Source organism: Grampus griseus (assembly GCF_964374135.1).
Source record: "Grampus griseus genome assembly, chromosome: 9".
Taxonomy (NCBI): Eukaryota; Metazoa; Chordata; class Mammalia; order Artiodactyla; family Delphinidae; genus Grampus; species Grampus griseus.
The window spans coordinates 13,290,581-13,316,585 of record NC_139003.1 but is presented as its reverse complement, the minus strand read 5'-3'; the positions used below and the strand labels follow the sequence as shown (position 1 = coordinate 13,316,585).

At 47.5% G+C, this 26,005-nt stretch overlaps 2 protein-coding genes and 1 long non-coding RNA gene across 8 annotated transcripts in view; 2 read left to right on the top strand and 1 right to left on the bottom strand.

Moving 5' to 3' along the window:
* ADCK2 (aarF domain containing kinase 2) overlaps positions 1 to 11,864 on the top strand; it is a 15,927-nt gene extending 4,063 nt beyond the window's left edge. The window contains exons 3-9 of one of the 5 annotated variants that reach the window (XR_014297151.1): positions 1,042 to 1,170; positions 2,179 to 2,274; positions 4,956 to 5,207; positions 6,578 to 6,706; positions 7,545 to 7,598; positions 10,715 to 10,841; positions 11,286 to 11,416. Coding sequence is in view for 3 of the 5 variants with exons in the window: in XM_082661360.1 (XP_082517486.1) it covers positions 1,042 to 1,170; positions 2,179 to 2,274; positions 4,956 to 5,549 (819 nt within the window). In the remaining 2 variants the exon portion in view is untranslated. Of the gene's footprint in view, positions 1 to 1,041; positions 1,171 to 2,178; positions 2,275 to 4,955; positions 5,690 to 6,577; positions 6,707 to 7,544; positions 7,599 to 10,714; positions 10,842 to 11,285 lie in introns of those variants that run through there. The other 4 variants (XM_082661361.1, XR_014297152.1, XM_082661360.1 and 1 more) reach the window with 4 other exon arrangements.
* LOC309826910 lies at positions 750 to 17,051 on the bottom strand. Its single transcript, XR_014297153.1, has 3 exons — positions 16,756 to 17,051; positions 13,176 to 13,371; positions 750 to 915 (listed from the first exon to the last, which is right to left on the bottom strand). It is a non-coding gene; the product is annotated as an uncharacterized lncRNA (long non-coding RNA).
* NDUFB2 (NADH:ubiquinone oxidoreductase subunit B2) lies at positions 16,524 to 26,005 on the top strand. Of its 2 annotated transcripts, none has more exons than XM_082661362.1 (4): positions 16,524 to 16,685; positions 21,397 to 21,541; positions 22,990 to 23,088; positions 25,923 to 26,005. In XM_082661362.1, the coding sequence occupies exons 1-3, from the start codon at positions 16,588 to 16,590 to the stop codon at positions 23,062 to 23,064; spliced, it is 318 nt and encodes a 105-aa protein (XP_082517488.1). In that variant the 5' UTR covers positions 16,524 to 16,587; the 3' UTR covers positions 23,065 to 23,088; positions 25,923 to 26,005. The 2 variants fall into 2 exon arrangements, with proteins under 2 accessions (XP_082517488.1, XP_082517489.1); XM_082661363.1 differs by having other exon boundaries at positions 25,377 to 26,005.

Below are 26,005 nucleotides of genomic sequence, written 5' to 3'. Positions count from 1 at the left end.
TTGAAATCTTAGAGTCTGGGTGTATGTAGGGGGTGTATGTTCATTTATAAATTCATGTAACATGTATTAAGAACTGTGTTAGAAGCTGGTGAACTAAGAAAACAAGTGAGGTTTTCCTGTCCTCAAGGAATATATAGTAGTAGGAGGAGGGCTGATGTGAAATATTTGGAGAAAAAGCATGAGTTACAATAGGAGTCTCTACAGATTCGGTCGGGTTCAGCTGAGGCTCAAGAGGGGAAGTGGTCATTCCACCCTGAGGGTCCAGGCTCCCTAGGCTTGCGCTGACTCGCGAAAGGGCAGTGTTTGCAGTTGGCCCAAATGGGGGAAGAACATTCCAGTCAGGGGGAGTAAACAAGGCACTGAGACGGGAGGCATCTGGCAGGCTGAGATGTTCAGCACTCTGCAGATTGGGTGCAGCTGGAGTTTGGGGAAGTAGAGGAAGGAGGAGGCGCCCCAAGAGATGGACCTGGAGAGAGAAGCAGGGGCCAAACCATGGCCCACCTTGGACGTCATCCTAATGAATGCAGACTCCGTCCTGCAGGTGGGGTGGGGGGGACACCAGAACATGGATTGGAGAGAGGGAAGATGGGGGACAGGGAGCCCAACTAGGACACCTCTGTTAGGGTTCAGGTGACTGGTTTTGAGTCACCGTGGGAGGAACAGTGGGATGGAAAAGGGGAACAGATCTGAGAGTGGTGAGGGCTGCAGAGTTGATGGCACTGAGTCTCCCATGGGTATGGAGGGTAAGAGAGAAGGTGTAATCTGCAGTGACTCGCAGGTGACTGGGGGCAGGGTGAACGTAAATTCAGTTTAGACAAGTTCTCCAGCGTGTCTGCTGTCTGCAGCTTGGAGCTCACGTCGTGGGGTAGGGATGGGGCTTGAGACTTCTGGGGCAGCCCGAGTTTCTTGGGAGTTCTGCAAGAGAGCAGGTGGGGAAGGCAGGTGAATCTCGGGACTTGCTAGCTCTTGGGGGGTTCAGATTTTGCTGTCTCTGGGCCCAGGCTACCCCTTCCCTCACCTCTTCTCTCCATTTCCCTGTAGATTGACCTGCGTTATGAAGCTCGGAATCTAGAACACTTCCAATGCAACTTCCTGAATGTGAACTCTGTCAAATTCCCCACCCCTCTGCGTCCCTTTGTCACCAGGGATGTCTTGGTGGAAACGTTTGAAGTAAGACTGAGAGCTTCCCCTGGCCGCGCCTTTTACTCATAGTCAGGTTGTCTCCCCTTCACAGGAAGGCCTGAGTTGGAAAAGACAAAAGCCAAGAGAGCATGTGATTACTGCCTGTGAAACTGAGAGGGGTTTGGATACGCCTGAGGGTGGAAGGCAGCGTAGCAAGGTGGCTGAGAGCCTGGCCCTGACCTAAGACTTTCTGGATTTGGAAGTCTGCTCTGCCACTGTATTTGCTGGCTGGCTTCAGTTCCCTCCTGTACAACAGCAGGCAACCCTTCCTGCCTCATAGGGTTGTCCCAAGAGTCAATGAAACATTGAATGCAAAATGCCCTCTGCACAGAGACTGCACGGCAAAAGTGCTCAACACGGAGAAAGTGCTCAACAAGTATTCCTGTCATGGCCTTAGCTGTCTCCTGGTTCAGTCTCCTTTGTAAAGATGGTAATGAGATCCAGAGGAGTGACCTGAATGACCCACTGTTACTAGCTGTGTGACTTTGAGCAAGTTACTTAAACTCTCTGGGCTTTAGTTCTTTTATTTGTTAATTAGGGATAACAAGATCTATCTCAATAGGCTGCTTTGACAATTAAATAACTAACCTATACGAAACACGAAACACGTACTGACTGGCTCCCCTTTCTTCTCTCTTCCTTTTCTTTTCCCTCCTGTGAGGTCACAGAGCTCATTCTTGTCCCCATTGGCTGATTCTTGACCAGAAACAAGCTCACCCTGACAGCAAAGCCTCTCTTACCTGTGGGTGGCAGCCGCTGGATTTCCTCCCTAGTAAACCTATGGGACTTGTTGATACGTGTTGTAGAAGGGAAGGGTAAATAGGTTAAAATTATCTTGTGGGTGACAGATTCATAGGGGCTCTAAGAAAGGAAAACCTCTCCGGGTCACTTCCCCATCAGTGGGAAGGCCGTGCGGGTGTGTCCCCGTGGAGACGAGGAGCGGGGCAGTCGCGGGCTGTGCAGGCTGAAGCTGTTCTCTCCCCGATCTTCCCCCAGGAGAGTGTGCCTGTGTCTAGTTACCAGCAAGCAGGGATTCCCGGGGACGTGAAGAGGAAGATTGCGCGGCTGGGGATCAACATGCTCCTGAAGATGGTGAGTTCACGGCAGGGCGGCCGCTCAGCTGGCACGCGGTGGAATTGTGTGTGGGAGGCGGGAGGTGGGGGACCCTGTTCGGCCGAGCAAACGGCTGCTGGCTGGAGAGGGTCAGCTCTCGAGATAGCCCAGCTGACCCAAACGCGCCTTCTTCTACAGCTTTCTGTTGAGCACTTTCTCCGTGTTATGCGCTGTGTCTCTGTGCAAGAGTGGGGAGGGAGACCCAGGCCCCACCCGACTTGCCTACAGTTTAGACAAACAGCCAAAGACCACCTCGGGTGTTACATGCTATTTCATTCATTCATTCAGCAAGTATTTGTTGAGCACCTGCTACGTGCCAGGCACTGAATTAAGTGCTGGATTTACAGTTGTGAGCAAAAGAGACATGACAACAATGTTCAGGGAACATCCCCGTTTAGTGGGAAGACAGGCGATGCTAAGTGGGTGAAGTACGGGTACCCGAGGGTCATTTAGGATGGGCCGTCCCAGCCCCAGGATTTGTTCAGGAAGTGGCACCATCTCCTCCGGGATGTGAAGGAAGTCTAGCTGTCTCCTTGGAGAGGATGGCCTGACAATAATTACTAATGAGTTGACACTCAAAAAAGGCTATAGTGAGCCCAAAGCAATATCAGTTATTTCATCACTAGTAGTAACAGCAGGAACCCAGCATTGTTAGCAGCTCATGTGTAGGAGCAAGGAAAGAAGATACACGGGCTTCCCTGGTGGCACAGTGGTTAAGAATCCGCCTGCCAATGCAGGGAACACGGGTTCAAGCCCTGGTCCGGGAAGATCCCACATGCTGCGGGGCAACTAAGCCCGTGAGCCACAACTACTGAGCCTGTGCTCTAGAGCCCACGAGCCACAACTACTGAGCCCACGTGCCACATCTACTAAGCCCGCGTGCTCTAGAGCCTGTGCTCTGCAACAAGAGAAGCCACCGCAATGAGAAGCCTGCGCACCACAACGAAGAGTAGCCCCCGCTCACTGCAACTAGAGAAAGCCCACGCACAGCAACAAAGACCGAACACAGCCAAAAATAATAAGTAAAAATAAATAAATTAAAAAAAAAAAGATACTGAGATTGTCGAGGGTCTGAACTCTTCCTGGTGGTTGGCACAGAAGAGAGTGGTCGAGGCACAGACAGCTGGTCTAGGATGCATAGTGAGGACGAGTGCCCAGGTCTGGGGGTACAGAATCGGGGTAGGAAGGAACCAGGCGTGTGGTCAGAGAGTAGGAGGAGAGAAACCAGGTAACCAAGGTGGAGCCGTGAGGGCCAGGCAGGTGGCAGAAGTGGGGCAGAGGTGGGAATGGGTGCGCCGAGCGGGACGGTGGTGTGGTGCAGGCAGACAGCACAGGAGGCTGTAAGCCAGACACCTGGAGAGGGCTCAGGGTGACAGGGGCTGGTGGTTGAGTGGCTCTGACTTCACCTCCAGCCCTGGGGTGCGTGGGTATCGAGAATAGGTAGCCCTCACCCAAGGGGCTCCTGGAGAAGTGGGGTTGTCGCTGGAGAGCTGGGTTTCCACTGTCAGCACAGTGGAAGCTCAGTGGGGAGAGGACTTTGTCCCCAGTAACAGGGCTCCGAGGCGCACCGTGGGCCAGAGGGGAGGGTGCAGGGAGGAGTAGCTAGGGGAGAAGCAGTGCTAAGCAGCACTCAGGAGTTGGGAGATCACGGGGGGCTTCCAGCTTGTGGGATCAAGGACCCTGGGGCTCAGCTAACAGCAAGGTGCCAGGAGGTTCTGTCCCAGGGTCGGGGGTCAGCTAGCCTTTGGTGACCGTATCCTACAGGTGTGCAGGCCCCGGCTTCCTCAGTTCCTGGGATTTCCACCAGGATAGCAGCCTCCCTTACCTCCAGCAGAGCCAGGATCTGGACTAGAAGGGTCCCTCAGTGACCTGCTGCCATGACCACCATGAGGGATGGGGTCTTTGGCCTGAATCCAGTAGGAGGAAGGGCTCTGTGTTGGCTGGAAGGAGGCCCCCAGGAGCCCCTCCAGCAGCAGCTGTTCTGTACCTCTGCCCCGGGTCTCTCCTTCCCCTCATAGAAGGATTGCTGGTGGTTTCTATGCTCTTTCACAGCAGGCAGATTCCTGTTCCACAAAGTCATGCCTGACTTTCCCTCCATCACAGTGCCTGGGGCTTTCTTTCCTGCTTAGCAGGTTCAAAGCCATTTCTCCCAGCCTCCCCGATTCCATGTGCCAGTACAGCTGTCAGGATCACTGCTAGCCTTCGTTATGTGGACAGATGGAGGTAATGGAGGCAAAGTCTGATTTATGAAATATTTTTGAAGGAAGGAAGTTACATGAATTGTAAGAACTGAGAGGTTTGGGGAAAATCTGTCAACAATGACTAGATAATTTTTAATTTGAATATTAATTGCTCAACTCATAGAGTAAAAATAAGTCTCTTGAAATGCGGTTTGGTCTTTGATCATGTTCCCCTATGATCATTTTTAATGCTCTTTACTTTGAAAATAAATTTTCTCCTGAAAACATCAACCTGGCTTGTCCCTGTACAAATTTTCAATCAATGATATCAAGCTCTGAGGCTTTATAAAACGCACACCTCTCTGCCTTGTAATTCATCATCGAGAACTCGCGTCACCCTGGAAGCTTTTCCACACGTGGCCTCGTGGTGATGGGATGGTGAGGTTGACTTAGCCTAGAGTAGCTCTGATCTCTTCCCAGATATTTGTGGACAACTTTGTCCATGCGGACCTTCACCCTGGGAACATCCTGGTTCAGGGCGCCGACGGTCTTCCCAAGAGCCAAGAGGCGCAGCCTCAGCAGGTAGATGTCTGTGACGCGCTGGCAGTGGCTGTGACGCCTGCCCGGTGCCCGCTGTGCCTGGTGCTTCTGGACGCCGGCATTGTGGCCGAGCTGCAGGCTGCCGACCTGAGGAACTTCCGGGAAGTCTTCATGGCCGTGGTGATGGGGCAGGTGAGACCCACTGGGCTCTCGGGATTTGGGGGTGAATTTTTTAGGCCCTTGGGAACCTTGGGGCTCCTCAGCGTTTGTCATTCTTGTAAATGCCTGTGTTTGCCAAGGGCGCTCCTGACGGAATGGGTGGAGCAGAGAGAGGAAGCGGGGAGGAGGAAGGGGAGCAGGACAGTGAAGCTGCCGAAGGCTCTGTGGCCCGAACGGGCCTGCTCGAGCGGCTCATGGTTTGGAATGATGGGAAGACATGCCTCCTTCCCAAATGCTGGTGTTCTGGTGGTCTCTCTTCCTTCCTCAGTAAGTGTACAGCTGGGCCCTGGGAACGCCAGCTTCTTGACTGAATAACAGCCGCCCTGGTCTGTGCCATTTGCTGCGAGAAGGTGGGGCTGGTGAGAAGCAGCAGCTCAGGGAACGTATTCTCCAGGTGTGGGAAAACACATGATTGGGGCGGGTGTGGGGGGACATAAGTGGTTTTAACCCCTCACCCCGTGCCTCTGAGGGGCTCCAGTGGTTGAGAATTATTATTTAGCAAAAAGGACTCAGCGAAGCCTCTACTGAGTCAACCTAAAGTGCCACATCAAGGGGGACAGTGAATTCTCCAGCAAGAAAGACCCTGGGAAAGAGAAAGCTGGAAGAAAAGGCGAAATTCAGAGGAACCCCTGCTTAGGAGGCTTCTGAGGGGGCAGACCAGAGGCGTGAGCCTGAGCCAGGTAGAAAGGACCTCCTGGGCCGAGGTTCAACACTGAGGTGCAGTGGCTGGTGAGGGGGTGGGAGGTGCTCCTCTGCACAGGTTTGGGCAAAAGAAGAAGGTCACAGCCGAGGAGGAGGAGCCTGGCTCCTGGGCTGTGACCGCCGGGGCTGCGTGGGTGCTGGGGAGACCATGGAGGCTTTGATCAGGGGCTTCCTGGGTGGAGGAGGGGTGAGACAGCTGGAGCACAGAGGCTGGGTCAGCCGTGAGCAGGGAATTCTGTTCGGGCGGGAAGACCGCCCTCAAGGATGGTGTGGCTGGTCCAGGCTGGCGGCAGGTCCTGGTGGCTCTGGGCCAGGTGGGTTGGTCGGCAGTGCCGTGTAGCAGGCACTGGCTTTGCTGCTGGGCCTGGGTGGCCTTGGAGGCAAAGGAGACAGTGCAGCTCCTTTCCTTGACTGTGCTGAGTATAGGTGGGGCCCCACTGCCCAAGACAAGCTGCAAAAGACCTTGACTATTTACCAGGTATGGCGGGGCGGGGAAGTAAAGCTAAAAAAGGATGGGTGGCCAAAAGCAGGGTGGTAGAAAATTTGGGGCGGAAACAACTAGGATATGAAGAAGTTTGGGCAGAGCATCTAGTTTTATGCCCTCTTGACTCTACCAAGTTTTTTTCTTTTGCGTCTTCCAGGGCCAAAGAGTGGCTGAGCTCATCCTGCATCATGCCCGGGCCAGTGAGTGCAAGGATGTGGAGGGATTTAAGGCTGAGATGGCCAGGCTGGTGACCCAGGCCAGGAAGAACACCATCACGCTGGAAAAGGTGAGCAGGCCACTCCAGGCGCAGGGGCCTCGGGGTGTTTACTGACCTTGCCCTTGGACACAGCAAACCACAGGTCTAAGGGAGGCCTCTTCATGGGGGGAAGTCTCGAGGGGCTTGGGTTTTCAGGCAGATAAAGAACAAAGCTTTTCCTCTGCCCACATCTTTGAGGTGTGAGGAGGCCCTCTGGAATCCCGGCTTTCAAGAGCGGCTCCTTGACCAGGCTCTCCTGGGTGGCTGCTGGGACGGTGACATATGTAGTGCTGCATACCTGCCCTGCCCAGACTGGGGGTCAGCTGTTCTGCTGCCTTATGTCCGTGGAGCTCAGCGCAGCATGGCGGTGGGGCGAGGGAGGACTGAGGCCCCTGAGCAGACAGAGGACATACCGAATGTTCACGCCCTCTATTTAGACCTGCAGCAGAGCCCACTTGGTATTCTGCACACAGTTCTGACAAACCTGAGTTTTCTTCCCAAGTTCATTCCCAAGTCCACGCTAGCTGGAGCGAGTCAGAACAAGAGGTGGCCCACTGGCAGTGGGGAGCGGCAGCGGGCCCCCCGGCGCTGCCTGTCTTATTGATTCCGAAGTGATGTCTGTGTGTGCCGGGAGTGTGGGGGTAGAGGCCTCCAGGCTGGTCCTTCCGAGGGGTCTTTGAACTCAGCTGTGAGGTGCAAGTTGGGCTTGTGTGCATGCAGTCCTTTCTGGGATTTGTCAGGCAGTCTGTTTCTGCTCACTGCTGTGTGTGTGTGCGTGCGTGCGTGTGGCCGTGGGACCGGGCAGGCAAGGGAGAAGGGGTTCCTGGGGGCTCTGCAGCCTCTGCAGACTCTTTATTCTGTTTTCCAGCTTCAAGTTTCCATCCTTCTCTCGAATGTCTTTAAGTTGCTGATGACTCACAAGGTGAGGTCTGGGTGGAGAGCTCGCCCTCTGGTCAGGCAGGAGGGGAGGGATCTGGGGAAGGTGGGTGGCCTCAGGGTGGTGACAGGTACTTTTCTTATGTGAGATCTTGTTTTTGAAAACGTTGCATGCACCGATCCCTGTGGTGAAGAGTGCTGTTTCTGTTTCTTGACGTCTGGCAAAATCTTTCCTTGGTCACGTTGTGATCCCACATTGGCGGGGTTTTTGGTGAAAAACTTTGTTTTCCAAAACTTTTGACAGGTTCCATTTTAAAAATGACTTCGGGCTTCCCTGGTGGCGCAGTGGTTGAGAGTCCGTCTGCCGATGCGGGGGACATGGGTTCATGCCCCGGTCCGGGAGGATCCCACATGCCGCGGAGCGGCTGGGCCCGTGAGCCATGGCTGCTGAGCCTGCGGGTCCGGAGCCTGTGCTCCACAGCGGGAGAGGCCACAACAGTGAGAGGCCCGTGTACCGCAAAAAAAAAAAAGGAAAAAAAAATGACTTAAATATCACCTTAGGATTGGGGAAAGCTTTAATCATTGCTAGGGGGCTGGCTTGGAGAGAACCTGGAATGAACACACACTCCTGGGAGTTCAGTTGCACGGGACGGGGAGCCGGAGGGTGAGGCTCACAGCCAGCTCTGCACCAACCAGCTCTGACCTGCTCAAGTCTCTCCAAGTCTCCCCGGGGCCGCTGGGAGGGCCGGATGAGGCCTTGACAACGGTAGCAGTGTGCCGTGACTCCCCTCTACGCAACTAATTTAGCTGTGTAACATTTATTAGTATCTGATTTAATCCCCGCAACATTCCTCGAGGCCGGCACCGAGCAACTCACCCCCGGCCAGGTGGCCCCCATGGTAGTGCCCGACCCTGTGCCCGCAGCCCGACTGCGGAGCCCCACTCCCAGCTGCTTTGTTCTCTGGCCTCCGGTGCGCCCACTGGCACACAGCCTTCCTCATACACTGCGTGGGACACAACGGTTACCAGAGCTTTAGATGTTTGCTGTTGTCATTGTGATTCTCAGGACAGGACAGCAGAGAGAGGGCCAATCGAGTACAGCCACTCTATTCAAGTGCTTCACCAGGCACTTAATTTAAAACAATTCAAAACATTTTAAATTGCGGTTAAAAAAATAATATAAAATTTACCCTTACCCATCTCCAAGTGCACATCTCAGCGGTGTCAACCACATTCACAAAGTTGTGTAACAGATCTCTAGAGCTCTAGAATTTTCTCATCTTGCAAAACTAAAACTCTGTATCTACTGAACAAAAACTCCCCATGCCTCTCTCCCCGCCAGCCCCTGGCAACCACTGTTCCACTTTCTGTGTCCATGATTTGGATGACTCTAGATTTCTCATATAGTAGAATCATAAGATATTTGTACTTCTGTGACCAGCTTATTTCACTTGATGTAATATTCTTGAGGTTCATGTACTTTGTAGCAGGTGATAGGATTGCCTTTTTTTTAAAGACTAAATAATATTCCATTGTATGTATATACTGTATTTTCTTTATTCGTTCATCCTTTGATGGACATTTGGGCCACTTCTACCTCTTGGCTACTAAGAACAATGCTGCAATGAACACGGGTGTGCGAATGTCTCTTTGAGATCCTGCTTTCAATTCTTTTTGGATATTTATGCAGAAGTGGGATTGCTAGATCACATAGTTTCTTTTAAATTCAAGTACAGTTGATTTACAGATGGTATTTCTTTTAGTTTTTGGGGAAGCTCCATACTGTCTTCCATAGCCTGCACAATCTTACGTTCCCACGATGAGTGTGCATGTGTAACATGCCGCTTTCTCCTGATCAGCCATATGACTCCCCAGACAAGTTTTTGGGCCTTAGCTGGGAAAAATACCCCTTATTTATTTATTTATTTTAAAATATTTAAATATTTATTTATATATGGCTGCATTGGGTCTTTGTTGCTGGCGCGGGCTTTCTCTACTTGTGGCGAGAGGGCTACTCTTCATTGTGGCGCGCGGGCTTCTCTTGTTGCGGAGCACGGGCTCTAAGCGCTCGGGCTTCAGTAGTTGTGTTACCTGGGCTCAGTTGTGGCTCATGGGCTTTAGAGTGGAGGCTTAGTAGTTGTGGCACACGGATTTAGTTGCTCCGTGGCATGTGGGGTCTTCCCGGACCAGGGCTCGAACCTGTGTCCCCTGCATTGGCAGGCAGATTCTTAACTACTGCACCACCAGGGAAGTCCCCTTTACTTTTTTTTTTTTAATAAATTTATTTATTTATTTTTGGCTGCATTGGGTCTTCGTTGCTGTGCACAGGCTTTCTTTTTAGTTGCGGCAAGCAGGGGCTACTCTTTGCTGTGGTGCACGGGCTTCGCGCTGCGGTGGCTTCTCTTGTTGTGGAGCACGGGCTCTTGGCACACGATCTTCAGTAGTTGTGGCTGGCTCGCGGGCTTAAGAGCGCAGGCTCAGTAGTTGTGATGCATGGGCTTAGTTGCTCCATGTGGGATCTTCCCAGACCAGGGCTCAAACCCGTGTCCCCTGCATTGGCAGGCAGATTCTTAACCACTGCGCCACCAGGGAAGTCCCCAGTCCCCTTTACTTTTTTTTTTTTTTTTTTTTGCAGTACGTGGGCCTCTCACTGTTGTGGCCTCTCCCATTGCGGAGCACAGGCTCCGGACGCGCAGGCTCAGCGGCCATGGCTCATGGGCCCAGCCACTCCGCAGCATGTGGAATCTTCCTGGACCGGGGCATGAACCCGTGTCCCCTGCATTGGCAGGCGGACTCTCAACCACTGCACCACCAGGGAAGCCCCACCTTTACTTTTTTTTTGTTTGTTTTTTTTGTTTTTGTTTTTGTTTTTTTTTTTGCGGTACGTGGGCCTCTCACCGCTGTGGCCTCTCCCGTTGCGGAGCACAGGCTCCGGACGCGCAGACCCAGCGGCCATGGCCCACGGGCCCAGCCACTCCGCGGCATGTGGGATCTTCCCAGACCGGGGCACAAACCTGCATCCCCTGCATCGGCAGGCGGACTCTCAACCACTGTGCCACCAGGGAAGCCCCCCCGCTTTACTTTTAACAAAGATTATTTCCCCATGAGTCAACCTTCCATTGCCTGACCTTCTGTCCACCTGAAAAGAGATTCTTGTTCTAGGTTTAAATGCTGGCTCTACTCTTCCTCACCCAGAGGCCTTGAGCAAGTCACCACCTGAGCCACCCTGAGCCTTAGCTTCCTTATCTACTGAACGGAGATAATGAGAGTACTTTTGAGAATTAATTGGGTAATCCTCGTAAATTGTTATTACTATTAACCTGGCTCCAAAGGGGAAGAAACTCTGCTGTATTTGAGCAAAGCCAGTTATGCTTGGTCTCAAAAAGACTACTGTGGATTTTGAAGAATGACCCTTATTTAGATTTCTGGTTCCCGGTGTAGCTGTAAACTATTCACTTTAGTATTTTTAAGTCATTCACACACTTACACACTTCCCCTAGAGAAGAGCTGTACACACTGCATCCCCTATATTTTCCTTAATATTTCTAGTAGATGGGGGTTGGGTGAGTAGATGAGATGGTGGGAAAAATGACTGGGTAGGGAAAAGAATGTTAGGTAGATGATAAAAATCACATGGGCAGGTAGACGAGGCCGGGAGTGGATGGTGACATGTTACCCAGGACACTCTGTATATCAATGGGCTTCGGAAAGAACAACTGTTTTTCTGTTTCAGGTAAAGCTTGAGAGCAACTTTGCCTCAATTGTGTTTGCCATCATGGTGTTGGAGGGGCTTGGCCGCTCACTGGACCCTAAACTGGACATCCTGGAGGCAGCAAAGCCCTTCCTTCTGCCAGGACTAGCGACCTTCCGCTGACTGCAGCAGTGGGTGCTTCATCTCAACTGGAGGCCACTCCCAACAGCCTCTCCTGTGGCAGCTTGAACTTTCTAAAATTGGGATTGTGGAAGACCTGCCACTGCTTTTCACTCCGATTTGGTTTCAGGCATCTGTCTTAAAAGCTTTGGGTTAGTTGGAGAAGTAAAGGGAAAGAAGGTCCTCTCGGTTCAGTCGTGGAAGCTGTGCCTGGTGTCAGGGAGACTCTATTTCAGGGAAAATGTTCTCTGAAGGAGGACGAATAAACTTATTTTGTTTTCTGGTTTTTCCCTCTTCTCATCTTAACCCTCTGTACTCCCGGATCAGGTGGGTCCTGCTGGTTGTTTCCAGACTCTGATATCTAGGTTAGAAAATGTCATAGACTCCCGTAGGCCCATGGCTTCCAAATGTCTTTTGTTTTTTGTTTTTTTTGGTGCACTGCTTGCGGGATCTTAGTTCCCCGACCGGGGACTGAACCCGGGCCCTCGGCAGTGAAAGCACAGTCCTAACCACTGGACCACCAGGGAATTCCCCACAGTATTTTGTGTTTTTTGTTTGTTTGTTTTGTTTCAAATGTTTTGATTATGTGCCCTGTTGGTAAAAAGTTGCATATATTTATATATACATGCACATATATCAGTTTTATACAGGTGCTACCATCACTAGCCAATCTCTGGAGGCACAGCCTTCACTTAGGGCAAGTGTCACTGTATCTCAAATTATCCTCTGGACAATTTAAAATATTTTTTGCCAACCTCTTGCTAAGTTGTATTATAAGGTAAAAGGAAAAAACCACAATGATTAATGGTTAATGTGACATACTAGATATAGGAACAGAATCAGCTCTGCCGTTCTTCTTAAAGATCCCCTGCGCTCACATATTAGCATTTAGATTCTGGTTTTTCTGAGCAGCGTTCAGGCCCTTGTGCATTTGCCCAGGGTTAATTTCAGTTAATATTAACATATAGATAATATAATGAGTACATGCTGTTAACCAGGACTGGAAATCCACGGTAGCACTCAGTGACACTCCAGCAGCGAAGGAAGGGGTGGCGGCCACTGCCGCCCTCTGCACTGGGCTCATCCACAGACTATTGTCTCAAAGCTGGTCTGACGTGTGTCTGGCCCACATGGATGTAGAGGGTCGCAGGGTCAGCTTGTAGAGTGGATATCAGTAAAGCTTAATTTCTTGTTTTTGATAAAAATAGTATTTTCCCCACATTCCAGTGGATTCTCCTCGTTTTGGAGACCACGGCTCTAGACAGTGAGTGGAAGCTCAAGCCTCCCTGCTCTCTAAAAGTCCTGCTCTGACCACAGGACTAGATCCTTTCATTCTTTCCTTCTTAAGGCTAAAGGTTCTGTCTTTTAGGGAACAACTAAGGTTTAGTTGGACAGAGATTCCTTTGGTGCAGTTTTTTTTTCAGGGGGGTGGAGATGTTGTTTGTACCTTCCAGGTCTTGAGGGGAGGGCATTGGAATCAGGCAGTGAGGTGCTGGGGAGCTCCAGGTAGCCCTGTTCAGCTCCCTCCTCATGGGCAAGCCAGCTAGACATTCGGCACATACAGTTACACTGTGGGGCGAGAGAAGGGGGCACTGACATACAGCAGGTGTCTCCCTGAGCGAACACCAGCACCACTGAGCCTTCCTTTAAAGCCAATGGATTCCATCAACCCACTGTGACATGTATTAGTTATCTATCACTGCATACAAACTACCCCCAAATGTAGCAGTTTAATACAACTACACTTGTTACCTCATAGTCTCTGCAGGTCAGAAATGTGGGTGCAGCTCAGCCAGTCCTCTGCTTAGTCTTGCACGCCTGCAGGCATCTTGGGGCTCCACTGCGGTGTTTGATGCCAAGCTCACTCATGTAGCTTCTTGTGGGCTGTTGGACCGAGGGCCTCAGTTCCTCAGGAGCCATTACAGCAGCAACAGAAAACGAACACAGGCTGGATTGAAGAGGAGAAAAATGGTTAATGGTTGTGCTTTAATACAGATAATTTGCTGATTTTAAAAATAAGTATCTTAAAAATGCTAAACTTGATTTGTACGTTCATCTTCATAAGGAGAAAAGGCTACTTCTTGGGTATAAGTAGATAAAGTGTCCAGCAGGGCACCTCCCCGAAGGAAGATCACAGCTCAATCTCACTAAAGGAGAAAGAACAAGATTCATTTCTGTGTTACTAAAACCACTGGAAAGCTAAGTTCCTTTCTTGTTTACAAGGCTTATAGGGAAAGGGAGATCAAGCAAGCCTTTAAAAGTAGAAAATTAGGGAGTTCCCTGGTGGTCAGTGGTTAGGACTCGGTGCTTTCACTGCTGTGGCCCGGGTTCAATCCCTGGTCAGGGAACTGAGAACCCACAAGCCTTGCAGCGAGGCCAAAAAAGTCCCCCCAAAACCAAAAACCAAAAAAAAAATAAAAAAAGTAGAAAATTAAATAAACATGAAGTTGTGTAAACAAGTTTTTTTTTTTTTTCCTTCCTTCCTCATCCCCCTGCTGTGTTCTCTATTTCTAGCTATGGGACAGATTTTTGATTTGGGGTTAGATGCTATAATGTTAGGCCATTTAGAGTCTGTCCTCACAGTTTGTTATCTCACAGTTTGAATCTGATTTGCATGTCGAAGCTGAGAGCTCAGTGTCTGGGCTTGGCATCCTTTCCCTCACCTTCTAAAATGCATCCATTCAAATAGTGTGCTTATCTGAGAACCAAAAAGAGGGTCATCATGCAAGCTGCAAAAGGCAGTCAGGGATATTTGCCCTTGGAGTTTTTAGAGCATGTCTGCAAAACAAATATGCGTCGCTGTTACATAGTCAAAATAGTTTACTGATTGGGACCCTAAACTTTTTATAGCAAAAAATCAGAATTTGTGATGCAAAACATTAGAGCTAAGGACCCCACAAATGGTCTATAGAACAATATTGCTTTAAATACAAGCCAGCATTAAAGTTAAAACTTTTTATTTTGTAATTCAGCAAGAAGGGGAAGGTAAATGAATTTTAGTTTACCTGAAAAGCTTTTGCTACCAGGAAAGGAAAGTATTAACAAAGCAATAAAAAATTGCTGAGCACACGCTGTGGGCCAGGTACTCTGTTAAATGGCTGATGAAAGGCACTGAGGCTTGGAGAAGTGACTTGTCCAAATTCATAGAGCTAATTGTTGGCAGAGCTGAGGTTTGAACTCCAGATCTTCAGACTCAAGTTCTATGCTTTTTTGTTTGTGTGTTTACGCTGTGTTTTTTTTTTTTTTTTTTTTTTTTTTTTGTGGCCTAGGAACCACAGCATTGTTCTTTCCTGGGAGCAAGGCAGGCAGCTGTATAATATGGGCAGAGAGCTCCCTTAGGAAGGATGGAAAGCCCTGTCCTCCCAATTCGTGAACTTCCTATCTTAGTGATTTGTATATGTCACTAGGAAGGGTAAGCGGTGAATGGTAGCCCAGAGAAAGCCACACTATTGCATGTCAGCTGGGAAGTCAACTTGCACCCAGAAAACAGTAAGTTCTTTCCTATAATTTATATACTTGGAAGTTAGGAGGGCAGGAAAAGGCAGGGTGTGGGGGGATGAGTCTTATAGGGCTAGAGGTCAATCAATAAGTTCTTCAGAAGGGCATCATAGTAATCATAGCTTTATGTAAGCCTCTCTCCAGGGAGAGGGGTTTCCAGTTACAGGGCACATGGAGGCCCATATCTTGCCACAGAAGTAGTGTCAGTTATATTCAATGCACTCAAATCCCTAAATTCAGGTCTACATTTCTCTCAAAAAGTTTCCTATTCTTCATGCTTATGACTCAGTGTGAAGTCTTCAGTGCTGGGCAGGTGATCCATTTCAAATCGAAATCTCCAAGGTGTGAGGCTGGCAGGTTAAGTTTATAATTTAATCAAATCTGGAAGTTCTTGGGAAAACTATAACCTGTAAGTGGGGACCTTAAGAATTTGGGGGGACTTCCCTGGTGGTGCAGTGGTTGGGAGTCCACCTGCCAATGCAGGGGACACGGGTTCGTGCCCAGGTCCGGCAAGATCCCACATGCCGCAGAGCAACTAAGCCCGTGCGCCACAACTACTGAGGCTGCACTCTAGAGCCCGCGAGCAACTACTGAGCCTGCGCTCTAGAGCCCGCGAACCACAACTACCGAAGCCCACGCGCCTAGAGCCCGTGCTCCGCAACAAGAGAACCTGTGTACCGCAACTAAGAGTAGCCCCCGCTCGCCGCAGCTAGAGAAAGCCCGCGCGCAGCAATGAAGATCCAACGCAGCCAAAAATAAATAAATTAAAAAAAAAAGAATTTGGGGACTGGGGGAGGGGTGTCTAGAGAAGTTTGGAGTTCGTCCAGCACGTAATAGAAGGCAATATTAAGAGACAAAGGCCAAGAATCCAGAGCTGGCTCAGGATCAAGGAGGCATAAATTGGAGGCCTGCTAAAAGGCAGATTCCTTGGCCCTAATCCAGACGTAATATCTGGGGTCGGGCTCCTCAGGGGATTCTGATACCACCAGTCCAGGTGCTGACATGTGGGAACGACTGGCTGCGGGTTGGTAATCAAGTTCAAGTTTGCAGAACAATACAACCATGAAGGCTTTAAAGAAACCGTTGAGCCTTTGCAGGAAAGAAGAGTACAGTGGACTAGCTTTGGGAAGGACATACTGTTTCAGAAAGGATGTGGCCTCCTAACACGGTCTGGAAGGGTAGTTAATTCAGGAGAGCAGGCAGGGAGGCGGGTCCAGGTCGGGTAACAGCATCTAGATAAGCACCGGTAAGGAAGAGCGAGCTCAGTTTCAGGGTTAAGCTTCTTAGCGCCCGCGTAACGAAGAGGGGCTCCTGAAGCGGAGCGCCGAGGCGCGGCACACCCATCCGGGGGCTCCACCTAGCCGAGTTCTCCAGGGCCGGCTACACCATTCGCCTTTCAGAGGCGACTCCTGACCATCAAAGCCACGGCGAGCCAAGTCCCTCCGTGTGGAGGGCGAGCTCAGCCAGCGGCCCCACGGTCCTCACAGCTGGGAAGGGCTTCCGACGCTAATTTGAGGCAGGAACTCCTCCTTCCCCGCCCGCCTCCGTACTTCCCCCTCCGGGAGATGGGCGGGGCGACGCCACTGACGTCACTGGGAGGGGCGCCAAAGGAAGTGACGTGAAGCGGCGGTGCGGCCTAGGCATTGCTGACCGAACGTGGGCTGGTATGTCGGCTTTGACGCGTGTAGCGCCTTTAGCGCGCGTTGGAGGCCACTTCTTTAGGGGCCTACGCGCGCGGGCGGCTGGAGGCGCTGGAGTCCGTCAGTGAGTATTGCCTGCGGTGGGGGCTTCGCCTGCATCTAACGAAAAGTGCCAGTCTTCTGGACGCCCTCACCTTGACGCCGAGCCCCACGGGCAGATCCGGGTCTGCAGCGGCCTCCACCCCGAGGCATGCTGGGACTCGTAGGCTGACGGCGTGACCCAGGGGCCCGGGAGAGGGGGGACGTGGGGCGGGGAGTTCTGCTCGCTCGGCAGGTTGAAGTGTGTTTCGGGCGGGCCCTGCCCCAGCGGGAGCCTGCCCTCGGGAAGTTGACAGTTGAACGTGGAGACGGCTGGAGCTAATCTGGAAGCGAGAGCAGGAGTTGGGGAGGCGAGGGCGTTGCCGGTGTGGTTTGAAGCGTCAAGTTCGAGGCAAGGTGAGACAGGAGACCTTGGGACGTAGGGAAGGAATGGTAGAGAGTCCTTATTCCTGGCTCAGGGGTTTCGAACGCAGGCGATAATCGGTCGTTGAGAGGTTTTAATCAGACGCCATGCGACCAGATTTTAATTCTGAAAAATTACTGTGGTTGCAGACTAGAGAATTAGTTAAGGCACGGGCGTGGAGGCAGTCACCCGTAGAGAGTGTCGAAGGGTGGGAAGAGAAGAGAGCCAAAAGTAAATGCTTGGGCAATATCGGAATTTTTCTTTTTTTAAAGTATTTTTTTGAGCAGTTTTAAGTTCACATAAAAATTGAGTGGAAGGTACCGAGATTTCCCATAAATCCCCAGACCCACACGTGCATAGCTTTCTGCATAATCAACATCCCCAACCTGAGCGGTACATTTGTTACAGTTGATGAGCCTACACTGACATATTATAACCCAAAGTCCCATACTATAGAGTTCACCTTTGCAACACCAGAATTTAAAGAGTGAGCAAAAGCAGAGTCACCCATGATGTAGCCCAAGAAACCGGCTGGAGAGCATAGTGCTGGGATGCCAGGGGAGGGCACGTCTACCAAAAAGGACTTGGTAGTGCAGAGAGGTTCAGTAAGAGCAGGACTGAAAATAGTACATTGGATTTCTCCAAGTAATGGGGCAGGCCCCTTACACCATGATCTACACTTTACCAAGAGGCAGTGCAGAATAGTGGTTAAAAGCAGGATTCAGCCCCCAAAGTGCCTCTGTTCAAATCTCATTTCTGCCACACTTTTGCTGTATGGCTTGGAAAAGTTTCATAATCTCTTAATAACTGAGTTTTCTCACCCATATAATGGGGATAATAATGTTGACTTCCAGGTAAGTAAATGAATAACAAATCTCTAAAATGTTTTAAGAGGGCTGCTGGTGCCTACTAAGGATCATACAAGTATTGTTTAACTGAGACCAGGAAAATTAAAGGAGTGACTTGCCTAAAGCCATGTGTCTATTAAGGATATGGAGCTGGGACAGGTGTGGGGTGGCGAGAAGGAAAAGGCATGTGTGACCTGAGCAAGGATAGAGATGGAGAGCCACCAACAATAGCCCTTGACCTGCATGGGAAGACTAGGAGGTGTTCCTCTTCACCGAGGTCTTGGTACTTCCGTAACACACTGTATTTCACAGTATGTGAATACTTAAGTCAGTAGGTTTTCTGGAGAGTCTTTCTAGGTGCTGGGGATAGAGCAGAATACAAGAAAGATAATGGAGCTTACATTCTGGAGAGAGGACACAACAAGTAGAAAAGAACATGTTTAGGTACTCTTAAGTGGCATGAAGGAAATAAAACGGGATTAATCTAGAGAGTGTCTGGGGTTGGTGGGTGGGTTATTATACCTAGGATGATGTGGGAATGCAGGCCTGAAGGTTTGATTTGAACTAAGACCTAAGTGATGAGTAGTCAGCCATGCAAAAATGCCAGGAAGAGCTTCTCAGATGAAGGAGACAGCAAGTGAAAAGGTTCTGAGTGCTGATAATGGGCAAGCAAGCTGGTGAGGGGACAGTGGTAGAGAGACAAGCAGGGCCCCGATTAGGATGGGCCTTGTAGGATGAGGTCTTATTCTAAGAATGATGGCAGGCTGTTGGAGGCTTTAAGCAGGAAAGTAATATGATCTGGTTTATGTTTTATTTTTTTACACTTTTTTTATTGCATTTTATTTTTCTTCTTTGAATTTATTTTTTATACAGCAGGTTCTTATTAGTTATCTATTTTATACATATTAGTGTATATATGTCAATCCCAATCTCCCAATTCATCCTTGGTTTATGTTTTAAAAAGGTAACTTTAACGGAGAGTTATGGTGCTTGCTTTTTTTTTTTTAAACTTGACACTTACAAAGCCTGGGTTGGAACAGCCATTATTTCTTTGGATATTGTTTCTTCCCCATTCTGTTTTCTTCTTATAGGACACGAATTAGGCATATGTTGGGTTTTCTCATCCTTCTAACCTCTTTTCATATTTTTTAGCTGTGTCTAATCCTGGCTTTAATCCTTTTTATTTCAAATGATTACATTTTATTTCTAGAAATTCTGTTGTTTCAAACTTGATCTTTATAGTTTCTTGTTCCTTGCTCTTAATTTCAAACTTTTATTTAAAAATAACATGTTTTCTGTATTATAACTTGTAATTATCCATTTTTCAAGTCTTGTATATTTGATACTGCTGTCTGTTGTTTTGCTGATTCTCACTCATAGTGTCTTATTTCCTTGTAATTTTTGACTGTGAGCTTTTCCTGGAACTTTTATCTGTCAGAATTCTTTAAGGTCTTGCTTCTCAAGGGTTCAGAGAATCCAATACCACTTTAAAATCTTGGGTTGAGGTTCTCTTGGACCATAATGTCCAAAACCCAGGTAGTGTGAATTTGGGTGCAAACCCACCTGAGGACTGGCTACTGGTAACAAATTCCTGTTCCCTTCTTCATGGCAGGTTTATGTCCCATTCACTCTTATATCATGGGGCTGCAGCTTTCTTCAGGGGTCTAGTAATTAGACTTCTCATCGTGGGTGGGCCCCAGGCTTCTCCTGTCTCCCACAGCTGTCCAGGTAGAGGGTCACAGAGTCTGGGGAACAGCAGAAACCCTCAGGGCGAAGGCCAGCTTCAGTGCTCATGTAGTTTCCAGGTCTTGTTTTAACTTGGGTTTTGCCCTTGGTAGATTCCTTTCTTTTGTGTCTGGTCAATGATTTATTAAAAATTTAAAAAAAAAATCTCAACTACTATTGTAGTTGTTTCAATTTGGAGGGTTGTTCAGCTTGTCTAGTTTGCCATAGTGCAGTTAACAACCTGTCTTGGAACATAACATTAGATGTTTGTGGAATCTTTATATTCCTTAATCATGGCAATTGTTATGTCATGCATTCCTTTTCTCTAATTGCAGTGTTTCAAATTTTGTTCAAAAAGATTTCCACCTTGCAGTCAGTGATCCACTTATTTCAAGTCATAGTTAAAACATGTCACTCTAGCAGTAATTAAGTGTGGAGAGTTTCTGGGAATGGGTTTAAACTATAATTCTCAAATCTTATTTTAAATGAGTTTAACTGATGGGTACTTATTACTAGGCTATATCCAAAACCTATCAAAGAGGAAGCCTGTTGTTACAATATATTGAATTCCCACCCCCATGGTTTATTTATATAATGTAGTATCTATATGCAGATAGATCCTGAATAGATACTGTTAAATATAATTGGCATACAGAAACAGTATGATAAATTCAGGGTGTAAAGCAGTGATGCTTGACGGAAACTTTTTTTTTACTTATTTATTTTTATTTTTGGCTGTGTTGGGTCTTCGTTGCTGTGCTGGGCTTCCTCTAGTTGTGGCGCATGGGGGCTACTCGTCATTGCGGTGCGCAGGCTTCTCATTGCAGTGGCTCCTTTTGTTGCGGAGCACGGGCTCTAGGCTCACGGGCTTCAGTAGTTGTGGCACGTGGGCTCAGTCGTTGTGGCTTGTGGTCTCTAGAGCGCAGGCTCAGTAGTTGTGGTGCATGGGCTTAGTTGCTCTGTGGCATGTGGTATCTTCCCAGACCAGGGTTCGAACCTGGACTTAAAGAGAAGTCCCTCTCTTTAAATTTTCTATATCCATTTGTATGTAATAGCATACATATAGCTGCTGAATAGGACTTGAAAGTAGCCCCATTAAGTACAAATTCTATTATTTGAATTAGATTCAACCTGTGATAATTACAGTCCAACTGAATAACATGAGGATAGCTCATATGGATTATATTCCTCACCTTGTCAACAGTAAATGAAAACACAAAACCCAGAAAGACTTGTTCAAACTTACTGTTTAAGACTCTTTGCTTTGCTCAGTGCTTTTGGCTTATTAAAAAGGGTCTGCTGAGTCCTCTTTTCCATAAAGTGGTCTTTTAATAAAGATTGTAATAGAGCAGAGACATAATTTGCCTTTGAAATAGATGGCTAACCAGACAAAATAAATTTGATTTGTTTTTCTGGATAAGCTAGTGACTTACTACTACAGGTTTATGATTCCTTAATCAAAACCCTTGGGGCCAGTACCCCATAATCAGCACATTCATATTTCTGGTGTAAACTACATGAATATTCACTAAATGAAAATCATAATTAGCTTCTTGTCAATTCAGGCCAGTTTTTGCTGCTGCACAAGTTTAAAGCAACTTCTGAAAAAGGAGTATTTCGAGGGACTGTGGAGCACTGCCATTCTGTATTTCGTGGAGGAGATGAGAAAGGTTCAGTTTCTGGCTGTAACTCAAAGTTTTGGATGAGTTCATACTTTGAAGATATAGCAAGCTACTTAACATTTTCGTTTTGTCATGTAGTGCTGGTGGAGGTGTGCATATCGAGCCCCAGTACAGGCAGTTTCCCCAGCTGACCAGATCCCAGGTGATCAAGGCAGAGTTCTTCAGTGCAACCATGTGGTTCTGGATTCTCTGGCGCTTTTGGCATGACTCAGATGCCGTGCTGGTAAGTGCAGGAGAAGAATTCTTGTCCTTTGCGTGTGGGGAGAGAAGATCTCTTAATAGCTTACCTTGTTTCTTTTTTCTGTTTGTAGACTGTTTTTCAACCTGGACGTATCTCTTCACCACATTGTCCTTATGTATATGCAGGAATCCTTTTATTTTATGAAACATATTGTCTCTGACCTTTTCCACTCAAGGATGTATATTACATGTAGGTGGCCCATGTCTTACGGTTTCTGTTTGGTGGCCATATTTGGAAGGGAGACTATAGAAGCTAATTCTCTTACTTTCCAAGCTAGGGTAGGGGTTCATCCGCAGGTTAAGTTTCACAGTTAAGTGCCTTTAAATGATAAATGTTATTTAGTCTGTCCAGAGGCCCAAGGCAGCCAGGTTGAGGTGGGATGGATGTGGGCTAATTTCCCTCAGGAGGGAAGTTAGTTACTGGTAACTTTCTAACATGTCATTGGCCTCAAAAGGAGCTTTTAGTCACATTTGCACAGATGCTATTCTCTAGGAAATTACACCTTGAAGCCGTTGAAATCCATGCTTATTGATCCAGAATACTTTGAATTTTAGTAAATTTGGGGGTTTTTTTAGGATAGGGAAAAATCTTAAATTTATACAGTGAGTTCTAGAAGCATCAGGTTGATTAATATCCCACTTCTCTTACAATTTCTCTGTGCCCTTGTCACCCAGTAAGGAGCTGCATGGTGTCTGTGGCAGCACATAGACACCTTTATCTCACTGTAGGTCCGCTGTCAGGATTATTGTGTGGCTGTCTGGCATGAGATAATGATGCAGCCGAATATGCCCTAGATCAGGATAGACAAGGAATGCTTCCAAATCTCCCAGCAGGAATGACAGGACAGTTTGAGACCTTATGTTTTGTCAGGGATTCAAGAGATTGTTGTGACATCGGGTATCTTTGCAATCTGTTGTCTCCGTACCGCCCACGCTCCATCACAAACACATACTCAAATGCTGGCTCAGGCCAGTAGCTCCAAGATGGCCAGGCTTTTAAAATTCAGGCCACAGCTCATTTTGAACAGATTGAAGAATAGCTGGACCATCAGATAGTTGAAGGAGAATTTGTTCCTGTGGTATTTTGAGGATTTTTTTTTTTTTTTTTTTGTGGTATGTGGGCCTCTCACTGTTGTGGCCTCTCCCGCTGCGGAGCACAGGCTCCGGACGCGCAGGCTCAGCGGCCATGGCTCACGGGCCCAGCTGCTCTGCGGCATGTGGGATCTTCCTGGACCGGGGCACGAACCCCTGTCCCCTGCATTGGCAGGCGGACTCTCAACCACTGCGCCACCAGGGAAGCCCAAGGATTTTTTTTAATCACATTTGTTTTCAAGATTTCTTTTAAAATGTAACGAGTTGTATGGAGTGTAGATTCTTTTAGTTGCGTGAAGTATAGATTCATGAACTTTGTTTTTAATTGGTTGTCATTAGGGTCACTTTCCATATCCAGATCCTTCTCAGTGGACGGATGAAGAATTAGGTATACTTCCTGATGATGAAGACTGAAAATGTAGACTCAACTCTTTCCAAGTGGGTATACCCCAAGTTTCTTTTTAAAGTTATATTTAACTTTTGTCAATAAACATGTTTTGACTTTGCACCTATCATGGTCTCAAAGAAACAGTGCATTTTATAACAGCATGAAGAACAATTAACACATCATGTCTAATTTCTGTCTTTGGTATTTTCACATTTGCTGTCATTCTGCCCCCTTTTCCCCATACACACTTTTAGTCTCATCTTCCTTTTCATGTTTTAAAAAATTATTTTTTCCTAAGCTGTGTTACAGTTTAGGGTCCCATTTATCTATCTATTGATCAAAGACTTTTTTTTTTTTTGGCGGTACGCGGGCCTCTCACTGCTGTGGCCTCTCCCGTTGTGGAGCACAGGCTCCGGACACACAGGCTCAGCAGCCATGGCTCACGGGCCCAGCCACTCCACGGCATGTGGGATCCTCCCGGACCGGGGCACGAACCTGCGTCCCCTGCATCGGCAGGCGGACTCTCAACCACTGTGCCACCAGGGAAGCCCGATCAAAGACTTTTTAAGCACCAACAATGCACAGGGCTTAAAGTGATGGACAAGATAGATATGGAGCTTGTTTGTAGTTGCAAAAGTACAGTGTTCTACCTTCAGCGTTTTAATGGAAAATTCGAGCATATGGGAATGTTACAATATGGAATTGCATGGAATTAACTCTTTAAACAGTAAAAGGTTGTGGCCCTTTCATTTTCCCAATCAGGAAGTCAGAGAGAGTTTTTCTTTCAAAAGGAAGATACTAGGAGGAATTCCTTTCCTCACAAATCCTTCACGGATTAAGACATTCTCATTTAATATGATTTTAAATTAATCACTGCATGGATAATAGACCTAAAAATAAAACCCAAACTCTTAAAGCTTCTAAAAGAAAGCACAAGAGAGTATCTTCATAATCTTAAGGCACACAAAAAACTTTTGGAGAAAACACAAAAGCACTGATGTAAAAAAAACTTGATAAATTTGATTTAGCCTAATCAAAAATTTCTGCTATCAAAAGACACCATTAAGGAAATAAATATACAAGCCACTAATTGGGAAAAAATACAGCATATATATCCAACAAAGGGCTTGTATCTAGTATATGTAAAGAACCTCTATAATCAACAAAAATTAGATGAACAACCCAATTGAAAAATGGGCAAAGGCCTTGAGCAGATACTTCACAAAAGAAGATATATGAATGGCCAGTAATCACATGAAAAAAGGCCCTTAATATCATTAATCACCAGGGAAATGCAAATTAAAACTACAGTAAGATATCATTTGTACCCACTAGAAAGACTGACAACTTTAAATGCTGATGACAATATGGAGCAGCTGGAATATTTGCCAGTAAGAATGTAGTAAGGTACAACAATTCTGTAGAATTATCTGGCAGTTTCTAATGAAGTTAAACACGTATATCCTAGGATTCAACGACTTTATTCCTAGGCATTTAGTCAAGAGAAATGAAAATAATACGTACAAAATTTTTCATAGCAATTTTTTTCTTAGTATCTCCAAACTAGACCTAATTGTACATCAGTGAGAGAACAGATAAACATATTACAGTATATTCCTTCAATTGAGTAATAATTCAGCAATTAAAAATAACAAGTTACTGGGCTTCCCTGGTGGCGCAGTGGTTGGGAGTCTGCCTGCCGATGCAGGGGAGGTGGGTTCGTGCCCCGGTCCGGGAGGGTCCCACATGCCGCGGAGCGGCTGGGCCCATGAGTCATGGCTGCTGAGCCTGTGCTCCGCAACGGGAGAGGCCGTGACACTGAGAGGCCCGCGTACCGCAAAAAAAAAAAAAAAGTTACAAGACAGTCATTTAGGTAAATCTCAAAATCATCATATTAAGCAAAAAGAGTGAGTCACTTAAAAGTACTAATAATGAATGATTCCATTTATATGAAGTCTGCAAACTGGTGATACTCATCTATAGAGGTAGGGTTGGGGGTTGGGTTTATGTGGGTACATACAGGTGTCAGAATTCGTTGAACTAGACCTTTAATTATCTGCGCATTTTATCTTTAATTACACCACAATAAAAATGTAAAACAAAAAAATTAACCATTGCACATTAATAATTGCCATCATTCAAAATACCTTGGAAATCGTTTTAAAGGATAGGAAGCATTAAGAGACAGTTAAGTGTTCCCATTAAATCATACTACTAGTATTGCTATTATTTTAATTCGAAGGAGCTTATTGACACGAAAATCACAGCAGTTTTGTGTATATGGGGGCAGGTGGTGGTGGGGCAAACAGTGAAGCTGTTTTTTTTTTTTTTTTTTGAGGTACGCGGGCCTCTCACTGTTCCGGCCCCTCCCGCCGCGGAGCACAGGCTCCGGACGCGCAGGCTAAGCGGCCATGGCTCACGGGCCCAGCTGCTCCACGGCATGTGGGATCCTCCCAGACCGGGGCACGAACCCGTGTCCCCTGCATCGGCAGGCGGACTCTCAACCACTGCGCCACCAGGGAAGCCCGTGAAGCTGTTTTATAGCTCGTTTCCTGTCGCTGGCTTTCCTATGGACAAGAGTCCTTACCAGGCCTTACAAGGTCCTTACCAGGCCTCTTGTTTCCCTAGTGTTAATGGCTCTGCCAGCACTAGCCTCTTCCTATTTTCTTACATATTTTCCAGTATTCCTGTACACAGTCATTAACATTTTAATGGCTAGACTGTAAACCCTTTGAGAAATCTGCAAGGTGATTTGACTCTTCTGCAAGGCTACTCACATGACTGATGCTCAATGAATGCTTGAATAACTGAATGAACAAGAATGATGGATTTGAATTATTGAAAATAAAAGTTCTTAAAGCTTTTCACTTTTGTTTCCTTGCAGGAGCCAGGTGAGAATTTCAAGAAGTTACAGACATCATACTGTATATTAAGTTGTAAATTAAAGTTTTGGTCAAGAATGAGGAA